Source organism: Leucopleurus acutus (assembly GCF_964270905.1).
Source record: "Leucopleurus acutus genome assembly, chromosome: 20".
NCBI lineage: Eukaryota > Metazoa > Chordata > Mammalia > Artiodactyla > Delphinidae > Leucopleurus > Leucopleurus acutus.
In genome coordinates, this window is record NC_139162.1 from 28,049,841 (window position 1) to 28,067,983 (window position 18,143).

General features: G+C 45.5%; 1 protein-coding gene across 1 annotated transcript in view; it reads right to left on the minus strand.

Moving 5' to 3' along the window:
- Window positions 1–1,748: 1,748 nt before the first annotated feature.
- NUP93 (nucleoporin 93) overlaps window positions 1,749–18,143 on the minus strand; it is a 102,544-nt gene continuing 86,149 nt past the window's right edge. Inside the window, exons 9-22 of the mRNA XM_082861848.1 lie at window positions 15,739–15,871; window positions 14,154–14,311; window positions 12,904–13,069; window positions 12,540–12,633; window positions 11,538–11,729; window positions 10,690–10,816; window positions 10,505–10,577; window positions 10,167–10,211; window positions 8,497–8,613; window positions 7,623–7,741; window positions 6,739–6,856; window positions 6,214–6,297; window positions 4,627–4,755; window positions 1,749–2,025 (exon numbers count right to left, since the gene is read on the minus strand). Of these exons, the coding sequence (XP_082717974.1) occupies window positions 1,915–2,025; window positions 4,627–4,755; window positions 6,214–6,297; window positions 6,739–6,856; window positions 7,623–7,741; window positions 8,497–8,613; window positions 10,167–10,211; window positions 10,505–10,577; window positions 10,690–10,816; window positions 11,538–11,729; window positions 12,540–12,633; window positions 12,904–13,069; window positions 14,154–14,311; window positions 15,739–15,871 (1,666 nt within the window). The 3' untranslated portion in view covers window positions 1,749–1,914. The remainder of the gene's footprint in view (window positions 2,026–4,626; window positions 4,756–6,213; window positions 6,298–6,738; window positions 6,857–7,622; window positions 7,742–8,496; window positions 8,614–10,166; window positions 10,212–10,504; window positions 10,578–10,689; window positions 10,817–11,537; window positions 11,730–12,539; window positions 12,634–12,903; window positions 13,070–14,153; window positions 14,312–15,738; window positions 15,872–18,143) is intronic.

An 18,143-nucleotide genomic window follows, 5' to 3' on the forward strand; every position in this document is an offset into this window, starting at 1 on the left:
AGCCCTGGGTTTGCTCCATGAGCCTGGCCCAGCCCTTCTGGTATGAACCAAGTTACCTTATTTCTCCTATAAATGTCCCTCGCTACGCAAGTTCTCAAATGCCAACCAGGGACTGCGTTCCTCTCAACTCTACCCAGCTCCCCCTTCAGGGCACCTTTCCTCTCCCTTCTGTCCAAGGGTAGAGGACCTCATCCCCCTCTGCAGGGCTCACGTGCAGCTCTCCTATTTGGAGCTGGCAGAACTGCATGACACAAGGAAAGGCAAATTCACAATTAATTCTCACAATAAGAATGATGAACAAGAGGTGAGCCAGGGAGCAAATACATATTTAAACACCTTGCGCCTTCTCTCCTTTATGACACTGTTATATTTCTATCTACAAGATCTAGTATCAAAAAAGAAAAGAACCCTAAATCAAACTTTATGAAAAGTCCTCAGAATACTCTTTTTAAGGCACTGTTAAAGCAAATTGTTTGCTTTGTTTAAAATATAATCAACACATATAAATTGGGCACAACTTGCTAAATCAAGTCCCCTGCAGTGCTTGCGTTCTGAGACTTTCTTAGTAAAGCCCAATCGAAGGTGAATAGACGGGACTAGAGGAGGGAGACAGCCCCTTAGGCTACATCCTTGATAGATATAAGGGGACCCAACTGATGAACAGCAGATGGCCCCATTATCTATTAGCTCTTTACTACAAGGAAAGGCAACAATTAGTATTTTTATAACCAGAGGATTGTGAGGGTAACCATGCCCTGTGACAAGAGAGAGTTTCCTCCCTAGAAGCAAAAAAGTACCTTTGGAGACTCTGGGGATCTTAACATCCTCCTGGGAGAGCCCGCCTCAGGAGCAGTCCATAAAACCGGTAGAGCCGACCATACCCAATTTCTCGTAGCCCCAGCTGGTCCATTCAGGAACAAACACTCGTCCTCACGTCCTCTCTAGTTTAGTCCAAGGCTTCGGGAGAAACAGGGCCAATGATGGGGGACAACCTCTGCTCAGGGACCACACATCCACGGTGCTGATGCCCAATGTAATGAGACCCATGAGCCGGCCCGGCCAACTGGCTTCATGAGTGGGAAAGGGAAGGAGAGGGGAAGCTGTCCAAGCAGAAGAACCAAGCACCAGAGAAGGGAAAAGAGGGGCTTAGAAGTCCTCTTGAAGAGGAGAGTACACAAGGCCAAGCAGTCGCCTCGCAGTGCTGCAGCTACAGAGGGCTCCCAGGTTTGTCCTCCCTCAAGCTCCAGCTGAGACCCCGACAAGGTTCATTTACTAGGCTATCGTTTCCTAGGCCTATATTTTCATCTCCAGTGGGATTTCAACAGAACAGCAAACCAAATAATTTGGAGGATGGTCTTGGACCCCCGGACGCCAAGGCCCACGTTGGTGAGGTAAGAGGGAAGAGGACATGGAGTGCTTGGTATTTCACACACAAATCTTAACTTACCAAGGCTGAGACTGGCTTTCACATTCAAATAAAAATGTGAAAAGCAAACTGTGACCCTGCTACAGGGAATGTTATATCTAAATAAAAGCAACTCCCAAAGGCTTCATTTCCTTGCTCATTTTGGGTGAATTTTTAATCATTTAAGGTCAACTTTAACCAAATCACAGATGCCTATATAAGCCTATAATTTTCTGGCCCAAGCACTAGTGAAGACATTTCCTCCCACACAAATAAAAATTTGAACAAAATTTCAAAGGAAAAACAAAACGAAACAATGAAAATAAAAGAATGTGAAAAGAAATACAAATCAAAGAAATTTATTGGTGTTGACAAATATACATAATACAAAAAAACAAAACAAAACTAACACAACAGAAACAAAACCAGAAACTCCCCCCACCCTAGCAGGCCCACAGGCCTGAGGTACTGACAGCGAGCAGCCCCAGGAGCCCCTTGGAGCATCGCACTTAATTCATGAGGACCTCCATCTGCACCAGCCTCGCGTTGGTGTCCCCAGATGTCCGGTAGGGTATCATCCCAGCAAAGGTAATCAGGGCTCGGGCTTGGCTGCGGAGTTGCTGAGAGAAAGGGGAAGAAGAGAAGAAATCCAGTTAACTTCCGGGTCAGGGCACTGTCCTGAGAACCACCACCCCGGCCTTCCATTTTCTACCCCTTGGGGTCAGGGCAGATTCCCGGTGGGTGGATGACAGTCTCACCCTCCACCATCATGTTCCTCCAGCATGGTGCAGAGTTAGCAAAGCTCGGCTGCTGGGGCCTCAGTTCCAAAGCCCTTCTGCTTAACAAAAGATGGACGGGTATGCCGGGCAAGCTGCCTCACCTGACACGTCTGACCAGCTGCTGACACGGCCCTGTGCTTCAGACTGCCTGCTCTACTTCTCTGAGCCTCTCTCTCTCTCCCAGCTGGTTTCTGTCCAACTGTTACCATGGGGTCCTGAGTTTCTTTCTAGGACCCTCGTGAAGCACCTGCACTACCAGAGGCAACAGTCGTGCATAAGTGAGGCCCATTCCAGCTCTTTCCTCTCCTGCATCTTCCCCTTTCCTTCCTTTCACTCCTTACATTCCTTCCTTCCTGACAGAAGTGCTTGGTCCTCTTTTCTCAGGCAACAATATTTATGAGATTCCTGGATTGCTCCAGGAAGGAAAAAGATTTAAACTCAGGTGTTTCCAACAACAAAAATAGGAACCTTCACTCCAATTTCCAACTGATAAATTACTGAATAAAGAAACGTAAGAGAACAGCTTCAGGTTGCCCCACATTGAGATGTGTTGGATGCTTATACCAGCAGGAAAGGAAACCATATCTGGAATAGAAAAGGAGGGTCTACACACATCTTTTGGATCAGTAATGAGATTTTTAAGAAAAATTCAAGGGTCACTTACTAGGCTTCTTAAGGACCATTCAAGAAGAAAACTGAAAGGTAAGTGCCTTTTTACCTGATATGTGAAGTAAATTGGCAAGTAAAGGTCCTAATTAATGTCCAAACCAAAAGAAATTTACTTTATGATGAGAGTATCCATCAGATTTTCTTTAAAAGTGCAAAAATGTGCATGGGTTCTCCTGCCTAACTTGCAGCTACTTTACGTAAGCTCTAGGGGTATGCAGGCCAAGGGACCCATCCACTCCCTGGCAACACTGCAGCTTAAACCATGAGGCCAATTCTTGGGCAGGCAGCTTTTACACATAAGTCTTTCCTCGACTCCACCCATCCCTTCCTTTCATTACAAAGGAGAGCGGTGGGTAAAAGGAAGACAGGAGAATGGCTTTATCCATCATATGTAAAAACTAAGTGCCTAAAAAAGAGAGACTAAAACACACAGCGTGTGAGTCCAGCTAGTCTTAAATCAGTTCCCTTCAGATGTGGAAAATGGACCTGCCAGGCCACCAGCTCTGCTCTCTGTGAGCAAGCCCTGCTCTGAGCTGTAAGCAGTACAGAGAGTATCAGAAACGCCCACCACTTCAGTAGTTGTATTCACAACAGCACTGCTGCCAAGGCCCCAGCACAGCGAGCCCACTGCTGGCACATCTCCTATGTAGGCTCTTGCCTGTCCAAGGGCAGATGGCAGACCTGCAGCTGCCTCTCATGCACACACGGATGGGCCTACCACGTCAGAGGACCACTTCTGAGCACTGCTATGTATGCTGCTAAAGGTGAAAATTCCCACCGTCACTCACGAGGCAGAGGTTCTGACAGTGACAATGCCTGTAGGGGTCATAGCAGAGAGAGCCCTCAGATATCCATGGAGGCGGGAGATAGATTTTCAAGGCTCTAGTTTCTTGATTGCCAAAATCAGGTATGGCTGTTGTACACCATACTGAGAGACTCACCAAACATTAAGTGGAAATGTTAAGGGAAAGGTAATTCTAAAACACTGCCTGTTTTAATGGTTTAATTGGAAGTCCAATGCGCTATCCATTGCGCGACGGAATTAATGGTTTAATTGGGTCAAACACCTTTCTTTCCCCTTTTGTCAAATCAACTGTACACCATACACTGTTGGAATCCCAGGGTTCTATCTACCTGGACTCTGCGTGACCCAAGCAATGCCGGAGGCCCCACAGGCAATGGAAAGGGCACTGGCCTTGGTATCAGACAGACCCGGCTTCCAGACGTGGCTCCTTCACCTACCACCTGAGGGGCCCACAAAAGCAAGACACCTCCTGACCCAGGCCTCAGATCCCTCAACTGTAAAATGGGGATAACGACTGTCCTAGGTACCTCTCTGGAGTCACTGTGAGATGACAGCAGAAACAAGGTTTGCATCAAATTGTTGACCAAAACTAAGTATGGTTTTCATGAAAGTGCTGAACTGAGACTCATAAAATGACCTTCTATTTAAAAATATTTAAAATAAAAATATATTTAAAAAAAAAGGGCTAGAATTCTTGTGGAATCAGTATAAATTAGCATTTTGATTTTTTAAAAGGTGATATTCGTTGACTTAGCACATCTTTGTTTTTTAGCTTGAGAAGAGTAGCAACCCCATTAATGTTCGATTTCTTCCGGGAGCCCCCGACACAAACTTTACCCAGCTGCCAGGTAGTAAAGAAACGAGCAATTTAGGGTCATGAGCAGTGGTCTCATGAGGTGCAATGGACAGCAAACCAGAAAGGTGGTTCTCAGCGATGGCTCTGGCCAACCATCTGGCTGGGATCTTACAGAATCACGGTCCTCGATGACTCGCTGGGGCCTGGATGCCGATGATGGACTTGTCCCCTTGAGCCTCTTAAACTGTGTGAACAAGATGTTCATGGTGGCGAGAAGCACTTCTGAGAGGTTGTGCCTGACCTGCACAGAGGGACACACATGAAGTAAGGAGAAAGAACCAAGCCCTGGGGCCAACCACAGGTTGGGGGAGGGGGGAGCAGTGCTCCAGGAAGGCCTGGTCACATCACATCTCCACAGCTGCCAGGTGGAGCGCCACACAGCCACCAAAAAGGAGCTGATGGCATTGAAATGTCAAGCGTGAAAGCAAAGCTCAGGCAATGCTACTCAGAAGGTCAGGTAGGTCACTCTTCTGATCCCTTGTTTATGCCAGTCCTCCTAGGCAGGGGCAGTGAGCAAAACGCGTGCCCACTACGTCTGGCCAGCAAGAGTGATTAGCAAAAGCCTGCATTTGAATGTCAGCAGGCAGGGACGCATACACTGGTTCTCCAGTCCCTACCACTCCCCACTGTCTCAGACCCACCAGACTGTCTCCATGGGACCAGCACAGCCCGAGCAGAGTCCTTGGGAGTGTCTATGAGGACAGGCCCTGGTACAACACTTCAGTCCATGAAACACTGAATGATGTAACCAGGGGAGGGCAAGAATCAACAGAAGGAGTGGCTAGGGGTAGAACTGCAGCAGGTGTGAAGGGATGGTCGGCAAGAGGTAAGACCTCCTGAACCGTGTGTACCACAGCAGGCAGCTGCCTCACCACATGTGCAGAAGCCAGCCTTTCTTCTTCCTCTAGAACAGAAACATGCTTTCATAAAAGGAATGTGCTTACTAATGGTTTTAAATTGAAACACTGTTAGGAACATCCTGGAACCAGGCAGCTGGCCCTCAGTGCCTGTGGTTCTAGAGAAGAGTCTTACCCTTAGCTGCACATGGGAATAACCAGGGGAGTTCTGGGCTGCAGCTCAGATCAGGGAAACCAGAATTTCTGGGCCTGGGCACACAGATTTTTTTAAAGGTCTCCTAGCAATTCCAGTGTGCAGCCCCGTTGAGCACCCTTGGGCTAAGCAGTGGCAACATGCTAGAAACCCTGCAGAGAGACAGTAGCTCTGGGGCTCTTGGGCTGATAACTGAGTCCGTGGTCACTGCACCTGCTTCTTGAGACAAAATGGTTCAGAGAAGGGAAAGAAGGACGTGAATCATGATGCATATTTCATGTACCCAATGGAACTACTTAGACAAGATCAGAGTTAATAAGCACTGACATACCCTCTAGAACAAGTGCATAATAAAGAATCAAACCAGATCCCACAGGATCAACAAGAAACCTGTTTCTCCCAAGAATATGTCTGGTCTCTAAAGCGAGTGTATTTTCTGAGTCAGGAACTCAGACTATAATCTGATGGGGATATGTGTACTCACAGAAAAACCAGCCCAGGATACCTGAAATTGGACTTGTCTTAGAAAACTCAGTCTGGATGGTGACTGTAGTAGGACTGTTAAAGTTATTGGCTATGTTAAAACAAAAGCTTTCAGTTAGAAGTGGGGGAAAAAAGAATTTTATAATTCAGGAAGAAAAGGACTCACCTCATCACTGAAATTTCTGAAGGCAGCCACTCTCTCTTCCACACTTTCCTGATTCAGGGGCACCAGCTTCAACCGATCAATTATCTATTTAAAACAAAACCCATCGGTCCCATATGATACAACTATCACAGTCATTTCATCTCCTCAAACACATAGTCAGCATCTAACACATTCATAGTGGGCTTCTTAATAGGAAATGCTAATCCCCTCATTCAAAGGCTTTGATTCTAACTTGCTGACTGACTCAATTCCTATCCTCGTTTTCTGAGGCAGTTTTACAATTCAGAGATTTCAAATTACTCTGAGAAACCTCTCTGTTTTTAGACTAAAGAAGAAAGGAAGAGAAAAAGGAAAAAAAGAGCAACACAGAAATCCCTTTTATATTCACAGGATCATACTTGTCCCTTCTTCACTTAACAGGCATACGGGTGACATTTCCTTTGTTTTAAATGAATCTCACGAAGTGTTTTGATTTTTCAAGGGCATACATTAACCTGCACTTCAAACACCCCTCCTGAAACTTACATCAAAGGCTCTGTCAATATGCCCACTGTGATACTCGTCAAAAAAGGTGATCAAGTCCAACAGAAGATAGAACGTGGAGTCCACAAATTTATTTGCACTGATTCCCTGAGCCCTATACCTGAAGGACAAAAAAGAAGTAAGGGGGGTATATTAGGAATTTCTGTGCAATCTATAACTTGAGGATAGCATCTAAAAAATGTCAAACAAAACCTCTTAAACTCTCTAGATGAAGTGAACTAAGGAGTGGAAAATAGTGTTTCTTTTGAAATGGCCAAGCATTTGATGGCGGGTTTGACAGAAATCCACCTATAAATGTTCTGTGTGAAGCACAGTTCTCTTGCCTCAGCCCCCATCTCAGCAAGCATCTCCAACCCAGTTTTCACTGGGTCACTTTATTGGGCGTATCTGCAGAGGGCACAGAAAGTGACAACTATTGCCCCAGCCTGGGAGTTACACTGGTTAAAGTATGATAACTCCTCGAACTCATGGGGAGGAAGGTAGCTTCTGAAACACTGGCCACTACATCTCTAAGAATTTCCCCATCCATCCATCCATCACTAGCTTTGTTCCAAAATGTCTTTGAGATGGCTGCTAATGACATATAGATGAGTATAATGCCTAGAATTAAACCTCATGTACAGGATTAAAATGTTGAGATACCCTTTCATACCCTTCCTTTTCGCAAGAATGTTTACCAAGTGACAGTGCCAAGTGACAGTTGGTTATGACGTGGGGGAACAGGAACTGTCAAACTGTCAGTGCTGGTGGGAGGGTGAGTGAGTAGAGCCATGCTGGGGAACTCTTTGATGCTACGGTAAAGCTGAAGATGCGTCTGGGTGGGCGCTGGGAGCCCCGGGACCCCCCGGAGCCAGCCCCGGCCTTACCGCTCCGCGACGGAGAGCGCCATGTTCTTCAGCCTCTCCTTGTTGGACTGCGGGGCACTGATCTGGGGGACGACAGGGCTGAGCAGTTTGTTCATCAGCTCCAGCACCTTGTCAGCATTCTGTTCGGTTTTTTAAATTAAGAAAGGAATCAATTAAAAATAATCAATAAGAGGAAAAAAACTAAATAACCGAAACCAAAGAGGGAACTTTTGTTCTGTATCTTGATCTGGGTGGTGATGACACAGATACATACCTGTGGGAAACTCATCAAGCTGTTCACTGAATATGTGTACATTTTTCTACTTTTTAATTAGACCTCAATCAGAACACTTTTAAATGAAAGGAAAAATGAATTATAACCCTCTTTTTGCCCACGTTGGTCAGCTGATAAAAGGAGAGAATGTACTCTTCTTCAGGCCCTAACAGTCATCGGTATTCCCCGCATGTTCTCACAACGAGCTACTACCTCCAGTTCTCTCAGAACCCCTCAGCTGTGGTTTTGTTCCCTGACACACACCGGTCAGTGTTTGTGCGGCTGCCCGGAGGGTGAGCACCAGGCATCTTCACCAGCAGCTTCACCACCCAAGCGTGATGGGCGCTTCCTCTGCTGCCAAGGGAGGCTTTGCTCAGTGCCCGTGGGACAGCCTTTCAATATGTCACTCTTGTTTGGCCAGAAAGACCTTATGGGCAGAAATAATTCTGTAAAATGGGAATTTCGCCCTGACTGGACTATTAACTGCCTAAGCACTAGGAGAAAATGCCTCAGCAGGGAGAGGGGTACAACAATGGCACCATCGAAATGTTTGTGCATTTAATGCCAAAAGGCCGATGTCAGATCTATTAAGTGCAGAAGAAAGAAAAGAGCACATTTTACCTTGGCAAGGTCATAAAGCTTTGCTGCTTCTTCAAACAGTCCTTTATTTTCTGCCACGGAAGCAACTTTGTTGATAATAGGCTTTGTGTCACTAGTAAACTTATCTATGACTCCAGGCTGACAAGACAAATCATGGAGGGGAGGAAGAGAGAAATGGGGGGACAGAGCTGTTATTTTAAACACAGAGAAGCAACTGAGATCCGAAAACTACTTTAACTGAAAATACTTGCCCTGGGCAATGCACATATTTCATCAGCTAGACTCTGGCTTTCTTGAAGATATAAGGTCGTACTAAACATATGAAAAGGACCAAGGAAACTACCCATGAAGAGGCAGACTCAAAGGCAGCACAGGAGTCACCAGTAAGACTGTGCTTTCTAATTTTCCAAAATGACCTAGAGAATCGGTGAAATCATCAATGATTTTAATTTTGCTGATGAGTAGGCACTAGGGGGAAAAAAACCAGGAGGCTCAGAGAAAGTATCTGAAAGATTCTGAATTTGTTTTCTAAGACAGATGGCAAAAGAAATCCAGTCCTGAAAAAATATATGGCAAGTGGTGTCAGGATACTAAAAACAAACAAAAAAAATCTGCATCATCACTCAACAGCAACCAAATGGTCAAGAAAGTATGGGAGAGGCCTGAGGTACCGTGAAGAGAGAGGGCAGACTATGTGACATCTGACTGGCCATCTGATTCTCCATCAGCCCTGGACCAAGTCGGGTGACCTGCTCCGCCACCCTGGCAGCACAGGAGATCAGTGAAGAGCATGGGCTCTGGGGTCAAGAAGGACTGGGCTCAAATTCCAGCTCACTTCCTTACTAGCTGTGTGATCTTGAGGAAAATAACCTCTCTTGTCTCCACTTCCTCCCTTGAAAAACAGATGACGGTTCCCACTGTGTTGGGTTCTTGTGATGATTAAGTGAGAAAATACATGTCAAGCATTCAGCACAGGGGCCTGGCAGTTGTCACTGCTCCATAAGCATGGCCACTGTCACCAGCACTGCCACTGTTCTTCTTCTGGATGGTGTGAGCAGTGGGAGGTCATCTTGAGACTGCTGTCTCTAAACCACCCATTTTTACAGATGAGGAAAGTGAGTCCCTAAGAGAGGCATGTGGAGAGTGCCCGAGTGGGTCAGGAGGGGTCTCTGACACTAGGGCCTCTGCCCCTTCTACATTGCCCAATAGCCATGATGGGTCTTAGGGAACTGCTAAGGCTCACGGGAGCAGCTGCATCTCTGGGGTCAGTGTAGAGTTCTGAGCCCTCAAAAACTATCTTTTGAGAGAGGTCAAGTGCATTTGTAATTTTCCCCTCTGGGGAGAGTAAGTGCAGTAACCAATTTCTTTCTTGCATATTTTCTGAGCCAAGAATGGCAGAAATGTAGCCTTCTCAGCTGAAAATATGGCAGGTGTGAACAGATGAGTATTCTGAACATAATAAAAAAACTATCTAACCACAAATTTACATATTTTAAGGAGAAATGTAAATGTATGTAAAATCAAGGTCATCATTTGGGGCCTGTAATTTTCATTCTTTGTTTTTAAAACTAAGCAACTTCATTCAGATTTGCATCTTCAGTACCTTGAATCCTAAAATCTAACTGTATTCTTTGGACAATTATAAATCCCCAACTGCAAACTAACACACCTCTGGGGTGCACTTAACCCACCTTTCTACTTCCATCGTTCTCTAGTTTCCCAAGAATCATATCGAACTGCAGAGACAAAAAAAGGTTTACTCAGTTGATTGGACGAGGATATATACATAATCCACAATTCTTTGAAGACAAGAGAGGAATAGGGGAGGTGGGAGAAGTCTTGCACAAACTAGAGAACAGTGAGACTGAATCAACGTTTTCATTGTCAGAAACCAAAGAAAACTCTAACACCCCCCTGCCCCCAGCCACATCCACCAAACTCATATTGAGGTGACCATCCAGTATCACATCAGCATGAGAACTTGTACACTGGAAATCATGGGGGCATGGAGAAAAGTTAACAGACATACCTCTCGACTTTCTATCACCAGCTCGCTCACACAACGCAGAAACATGTTTTCTCCTTGACTGTCTTTCTCGTCTCTAGAAGGGGACAAAATCAACCTGGTTTCTGGTGTGGCCCCAAGGTCTCTGTCATTCTCACAGTGGCAGAAATCAAAACCAGATGAAGTAAATGGTCAAAAGCCAGTCTAACCTGAGGAAGTAGAAGTATTGGAGGGCCTCTCTCGGGTCCGTGGATTCAAACTTCCGGGTGTAGAGAATGAGTAGCCGCACGAAGTTCAGCCTCCGCATGCAGGGAGGGTCGCCAGGCTCATGGCTGACTGCACCGACGGGGACAGAACTGGTCACAACCACACTGCCCTTCTGACCCATGCAACGGAGAGCTATGGGAACTGAGTCCAAAGACCCAGTGGTGGCACCTACTCCTGCAGCCCAGCCAATGTTTGCCACTGTGAGCTTAGGCCAATCCCCTTCACCACCCTGTCCTCAATTTCGTCCCAAGTACAGATTGGAGAAAGTGGCAGTTTTAGTAAATCACTAGGTATGCTGGTCTCTGAGTGAAAAGATGGTGACAACTGACCATTACGGCATGTGCTCTGGAGTGAGTCTGCTGTGCTACTAAGGAAGCTGCAGCCATTCATGCACAGGTATCTTCTCTCCCTCCCCGGACTCCCACCCGATGCAGGTAGGCACACAAGATGGCTGGCTGTGCCTTCCAATGTCTCCAGTTAGAGCCCTAATGGGAACCAGTCTCACGACTCTAGGGACTGTTTCTCCTGCACCACCCTCCAGGCGACCTGACTCACTGGCCACAAAACTAGCACTTAGCACAGCATTTTATCTATTAAACACCTCAGGGAATACTAATGGAGGCGGGAAAGGCAAGAACCCTCATACTAATCATCTCATAAGCCCAACCGCCTACAACACTCTAAAATGATTGGTACCACTTGCCCAAATCCCTGCTGGCTGCAGCTATGTGTCCACTGCCATCTGATGGGGGGATGTGTTATGGATGTGCCGCTGCCAACAAATACTCACGGAGCTGAGCGCTCTGTCCCGAGGATTTTAAAAGCAGCTTTAGCTCAAAGAGCACTAGCGCCACGTGGACAGCATGGCAGCGCAGCCGCTCCATGCGGAAGAGAAAGGCAATGGCAGCTTCGAACTGCGCGGTCAGGAACAGCACTTGGAAGTAGAGGAAGGGCTGATGGTTCACCGTGAAGTGGGACTCGCCTGTCCAGGAAGAGGAGGTCAAGCTGACTCAGAAGGAGCCGGCCTCTGCCGGCAGCCCCGAGCCCAGAAGAAGCCCTATGTGCTCAAAGGACTTGCTGGGCGGGACAAAAGCACCAGCCTGAGCCTGAACGGATGCGGGGGCTCTGGACACAGTGGACGCCACTCCAGCCGTGGCCTGTTTCCACAGCCTCCGGACCTCACAAAACAACTGGCGAGCGGGGGCTGTGTTGTAAAACCCAAACTGCTTGCATTAGTTGGGAGAGAAACAGAGCACAGGACCTTAAAACGGAATACAAAAGGGGCTGTTTCTCTCCTTTATCCTGATAAAAGTCACTCAATAAGGACAGGAATGATTTCAAAGCTTCGGTATACTCAGATTCACAGATATCTGCGTTCAACACTGCGGACCACTAGTTGGAATCTCCTTTTCTTCCCCCAATTTTTAAACAGTGAGAGAAAGAAAAAATTAAAAGCTATTTCTCCCTTGTTTGTGCTCAGATATAGTCACTGCGAGGTCTCTGAGGAAGCAGTAACCAAGTCCTCTTATGTCTCTCCCTGAGCCAGTGTCTGCCAGAGCAGTTCAAAGAACTAGTGGAGTTTACTGTCAACGACCATGTAAGTCACATACTCTGTTTACGGCCACGTGCGTGGCCTCTACCCAAATTTGAACTCATTGTTTTGTTGTGTTTTGAAGATCCAGAGGGTTCTGAAGGAGAGACAGAGTTCAGAGATGGATTTTCCCAGAAAAAAGCTAAGCAGTGACCTTAGGTGGAGAAGAGAGGAAAGGTAGTTATGTTCTGGGTATCTTACCGTAGTCTTCCAACAACTGTTTCTGGAACTGAGAGAGAGTGAGCCTGTCTTGTGGGGAGCTGGTGCCGTCATCATCGAAACACACCTGGTTCAACTAAACGCCCAAGAGAAATACAGGCATTGGTACAAGCTACTTCCTGTGCCGGGTGCGGACTTGTAGCTGATTAGCTGCCATGCTCAAGGCTACGCTAATGGCTGTGTTACTGGTTGCGAATATTACATAATAAAAAATGGGCCAGGAGACAGGAAATCCACTAGTCCAGTCACCCTATTGGCATTATACATTAAGCAGTAACATCTGTGTGCAGTGTGTGAGCAGGGGGAAGGGGAGAATGCCCTACTGGGCAAGGGAAGCAGTGCCTGCCTTCAGCCACAGGTAGTCCTCAGTTTTGTCGGCCACCTCGCTCTGGTTGTCAGTGATGTCACATCTGCCAATGATACAGTACACAGCCCGTTTGTAGGGGTCCGTGTTGTTCCTGAGGGCCCTGCGGTAATGCAGTCGGAGCTTGTTCTCCGTAGCTGGGGACAATCTAGAGACACAAGGGAACACACAGACACATATGCTAAAGACCCTCACGGGCATCTGAAAGTACCCGGGTCCCAACCACACAGCAAAGTCACAAAGCCTTCCTTCATGGAGGGTAACACTGTCCCACCCATACCCACGGGCACCATCACTTTAACCAGACTTGCAGCTACCAACACCTGCGTCTCCACCCACTGGCTTCCTCAAGTAGTGGCTGTCAGAGGCACGTGAGAAGGTCTGGGGAATTAATCCTCCACCCACCTCCCTGGCAGCCCTCAAGCAGTGATGGGCAAGAGAGAGTCAGTCCCTTAAGTGCCTCAGCCCCGCTCTGGCTTCTCCACTCCCTTATCCCTGTGAGATCACCTCCCAAATAAACTCCATGCACTCAAACCCTTGCATCTGGGGGAAGAGTCTGCATCTGGGGGAACCCTAAAACACTGTCCCTACTTTACACTCTCTAACATGAGCAAGACAGGGCTTATGGTTTAAGACAATCTCTGGACATGGCATTATTGACACTGCCAAAAAAGTAACCCTGGTTTTCCACATGTATAACTGGGGTAACCACCATTATTTCTTCTACATACATGTATGTATATTGAAACTGGGTTTGAATATGAACTTAAGTCCTATTACATTAACAAAAACCAGAGAAAAATGAATGCTTAGTAGTTCCTTAATGCAAGAGAACTAAAAAAAAAAAAACTTACTGAATTAATTCAATGATTATATCTCAAGTTTGCTAACTTCTAACTCTGGCCTTTGAGTATGAAGCGTATATTGTCATTTGGGTCAACCGGAAAAGCACTAAATGTGAACAAGTGAAGTGTAATACAACAAAGTTTCATTTACTAAAGCATCCTTGATGTGCCTGGGACTTTGTAAGTGTACACATGGTGTCAGAATGGGGCTCTTTTAATGTTCTCAACTGTTATTCTACAGAGTTCTACTTGCTTTCTAAACTTCATTTTTCTCCCAAGCAGAAACTTATTTGGAGCCATGCACAAGGAAAAGAGAGCAACGCCAGTGGGGGCCACCCTGCTGATTCCACGTGGCTTCTTCTGGATGCACCATCTCATTCACTGTACCTTCTGTCCTTGCTGTTCATGTACTCCTGGAACCAAGTTTTAAACTCTCCCAGCTGGTGCTGGGCTCGGTTGACCACCTGTGAAGCGGCAAGCAGGTCTCCACAGCGCAGGCAGTAATAAATTAACGCCCACACAGGATGGCCTTCCACCTCTCCATCCTAAAAGAGGAAAGGTTTAACTGACGACTTTTGATGTGCTGGCCCTCAGCTAAGCCCTCTTCTTGTATTAAGTCACTTAATCTCACAACTCCACTAGGCAGGGACCATGAATGGCCTCCTCCTCTCTGTTTTACAAACTAGGAACCTGAGGCATGGGGATGTTAAATAATTTTTCCAAGGTAAGCTGGTAAGCGGCAGTCTGGCTCAAGAGCCTTTCCTCTACAGCACTGTGTACACAGGCTTCAAAGACAGCCAGTGGGTTCTCCGTGGAACCCCAGTACCCACAGCAATCAGGTGACATGTTCTTCTGTAATAATTTACAGATGTGCACTCAGGCTAAGGACGTTCACTGACCAATAAGAGACTATCATCATATTTGAGTTTATAAAATGTTAACCATTAATGATCAGCTAAATGGATTCTGGCACTTCCATTCACCTGTTAGTTGTTCACTCACTTAGTATCTTTGTTTTGGACACCATGCTACGTTATGCACTGGGGAATCTAAGAAAGCAGCTCTGTTCCCACTCTCCCAGCACTAGAGCTTCTCTCTCCTAAAAGTGGCTTTGTCATCACCTGCACAGCAGCCCTGTGGTTACTCCTCTCTCTCCTTGTCCCCAACTCCTCCAGAAAAGTGGACCTCAGACTTCCTTTCTTGGCCCCTCCACCCTTCCCTCGGCAGGACTCTTTCTTAAGTCCAGATCTGATCGTGTCACTTCCTCACTTAAACCCCTTTGAGCAATTTACATCCTAAGTGCTTAGCCTGGTGCTCAAGGCCGTCACCAGCTGGCCCCAAGCTGGTCCAGCCCTACCACACACCCGATACACCAGATACTCTTTCCTGCCTCCACGCGTTTGTTCACGCTCCTCCCTCCTCCTGGAATACCCTTTTCCCAGACCCCTGGCTGGCAAGCCCCTACTCTTTAAGCACAAATGTGGGCCTCACCTCCTGTATGAAGCCAGGAGCCTGCAGCCCACCACCCTTGGTACACAGCTTCGGTTCAGCACTTTGCACAGGGTCTGTATCTGACTGTAACTAGACTGTGAGCTGAGAAGAAAGGCACGTTCTAGGACCCATATCTAACTCTGTTCTTCCAGCTGTTTGAGCCAACAATCTCAGAAGTCAGCCCTGCCTCTGCCACATCCAAGTTCTTCCACAGTCCTATTGGGTCTACTTTCAAAACATGTCCAGAACCCAATGACATCATCCCTCTGCACCCTCCTCCACCCTAAGCTGAGCGACCACCATTATCACCTGGACTCCTGCACCACCAGTCTCCCAAGGTCTCCTAGCTTCTCTCCCTGCCCCCTCTGGTCTCTTCTCCATATAGTAGGTCCCACACATAACCTCATTTAAACTGAAAACGCCTATTCGAGAGAGACTGCTCTGGGAAGGTAACTCATCACATAGAGAAAGATGCCAATACCTGAAGTCCAGGCAAGGGAGCCGGAAGTTTAATGTTCAGGAAACTTCGAACCAACTGGTAAGTCCCAGGCACCCCGCCCAGCTGGGCCTGATGCAAGTTGCCAAAGACAGTCACAAGGGTATAATTCTTATAACTGGAAAAAATTTAAAGGCAAAAAAAGGGAGGTTGAAAACACATATTACATGTATCTATGTCCATACCCACAAACATTAGACTGTGAACTCCACAGGGAAGGGCCTGGATTTCAACCTAACATAGAAGAGGAAACAGTGCATGCTTAATGAAGCAAACTACATTATTTATTCATTGGGCAGTGGACCACTGTGAAGATTTCTCATCACTGCGGATACTCAAAAGAATCCCTTGAGCAATATAACAGTGGACTTCAAATGCATTAAGGGCTAATGTGCAGAATAATAACTGCTCCAGCTCACAGCCTAATGCTCTAGTGGGATCTTTTCAAATTTTTCATTTCAAAAAATTTTAAACCTAAAAAAATGAATAGTCCAAAGAATGCTCATATATCCTTTACTTAGATTCGCCAATTGTTAATATTTGTATGATTTTTTTTCTCTATATATATACGTAGATATACACACATATACAAACACACATACTTTTTTTCTGAACCATTTGAAAATGTTATAGAAATATAGAAATCAGGGGCTACCTCATCTGTAAATACTTCACTGACCTTTTAAAAAGAATCCAGGCTACTAGCTACCTGGTAAAATGTCCCACAAGCTGAATAGTTTCTCATGAATTGATTCAGGTTCAACTTTTTTGCCAAGAACCCTACCTACACAGCTGCTGCTGGTACTGCCACAATGAGGCAGGTAATACCATTTTGCCCTTCTTGGTAACATTTAATTTGATCACTTGGTTAAAGGTGTTGTCCACCAGATTTCACCACTGTAAAAGCACCTCCTTCCCCCTTTGTAATTAATAAGTACTCTATGGGGTAATACTTGGAGGTCATGTGAATAATCTGTTCACCAATAATCTTTCACCCAATAGTTTCCACTGGTGGTCCTTGCTGAACCCATTGTCACACTGGTGGTTGCAAATGATTTTCTATCATTTCCTGTTTATTTATTTGCTAGCAGGTTTCTTAAAATCCTTTACAGTGTTTTAAAATTGCTTTTATATTAAGATTAAATGGTTCAAGTTATAGATACCCAAACATGGGGTTAATACATTGAAGAACTTTCTAAATATGTTTCTTGTCCAAAACAAAACAGACTGCCTCAAAAAGTCAGGTGCTTCATATGTTCAACCACATAATAATATTAATATTATACCACATTAAGTATAATAACCAACTGAGAGAGACAGGGTGAGAGTGAGAGAGAGAAAAAGAGAGAGACACACACAGAGAAAAACACCTGTCAATTACAGAAAACAGACTCAATGGAAATTGATGTAGTCATAAAAAATGATACTGACAAAAAATTTTAAAAGCAAACTATATAAAACCATATATTGTACACATTTGGATCATAAGCTGTGTAAAAGATACATATCAAACAAAATATTCATATGTCCAAAAAGGCGGCAGGGGTGGTGTGGGGGTAAGGAAATACAACAAGGTGCCAGGGGCCTCTGGGCGGGGGAGAGGGGACTGCTCCCTTTTTCAGGTCCTCTTTTTGGCATCTTCCAAAATTTCTGTAACAGTCATGTAGTATTTTCATAATGAAAAATGAACACAATTCAATTTAGCAAATGTAATGAGTTCGCCATCACTGGAAGTAGTTAAAAGCAGAGGTTGGAAAAGAGATTACAGAACAGTCCTGTAGCAACCAGGACAAACAGATGCCCACTATGGTCTCTTCAAACTCGAATGAAGACAACTCACATGCTGGAAAGGGCCTCAGAGCCTAAATTCCTTGAGAGCTAAGAAATGTGTACCTCGCTTCAAATTTGGAATGTGGCAGGAAACAAAACAATGCTATGTTTTCTCAACATTTTCAGCCTTATACCCCAAAAATAATTTGGGACCAGGTCTACTTTGCCACTTGGTGTATTATATCACTTGAAATACTGTATGTACGTTACACTGTCGGTGGATTAGCATTAGAAAAAATATTTTTTTTAGTGAGTACAATTATCTGAAATATTCCCTTTATCAAAAGGGACAACAAATCTTAAAAAGGATGCCATCCGAGAGTGATGCTACTAGAGTGAAAAAGAAAATAAGCATACAATAGTTGTTCACAGGAAACTCCCAAATAGCTCCAAGTGCTGCTAAAGGAATTAATGGAACAACATAATTCCAAAAAAACTAAATGAAAAGAATCATAAAAGAAATGGGATAGCTTACATATATAAAACCAAAAACTGCAGCCTGGTACGACTGGTGAAGTCAAGCAACAACGTTAAGGATGAAGTTTACTGAAGAAAAAGCA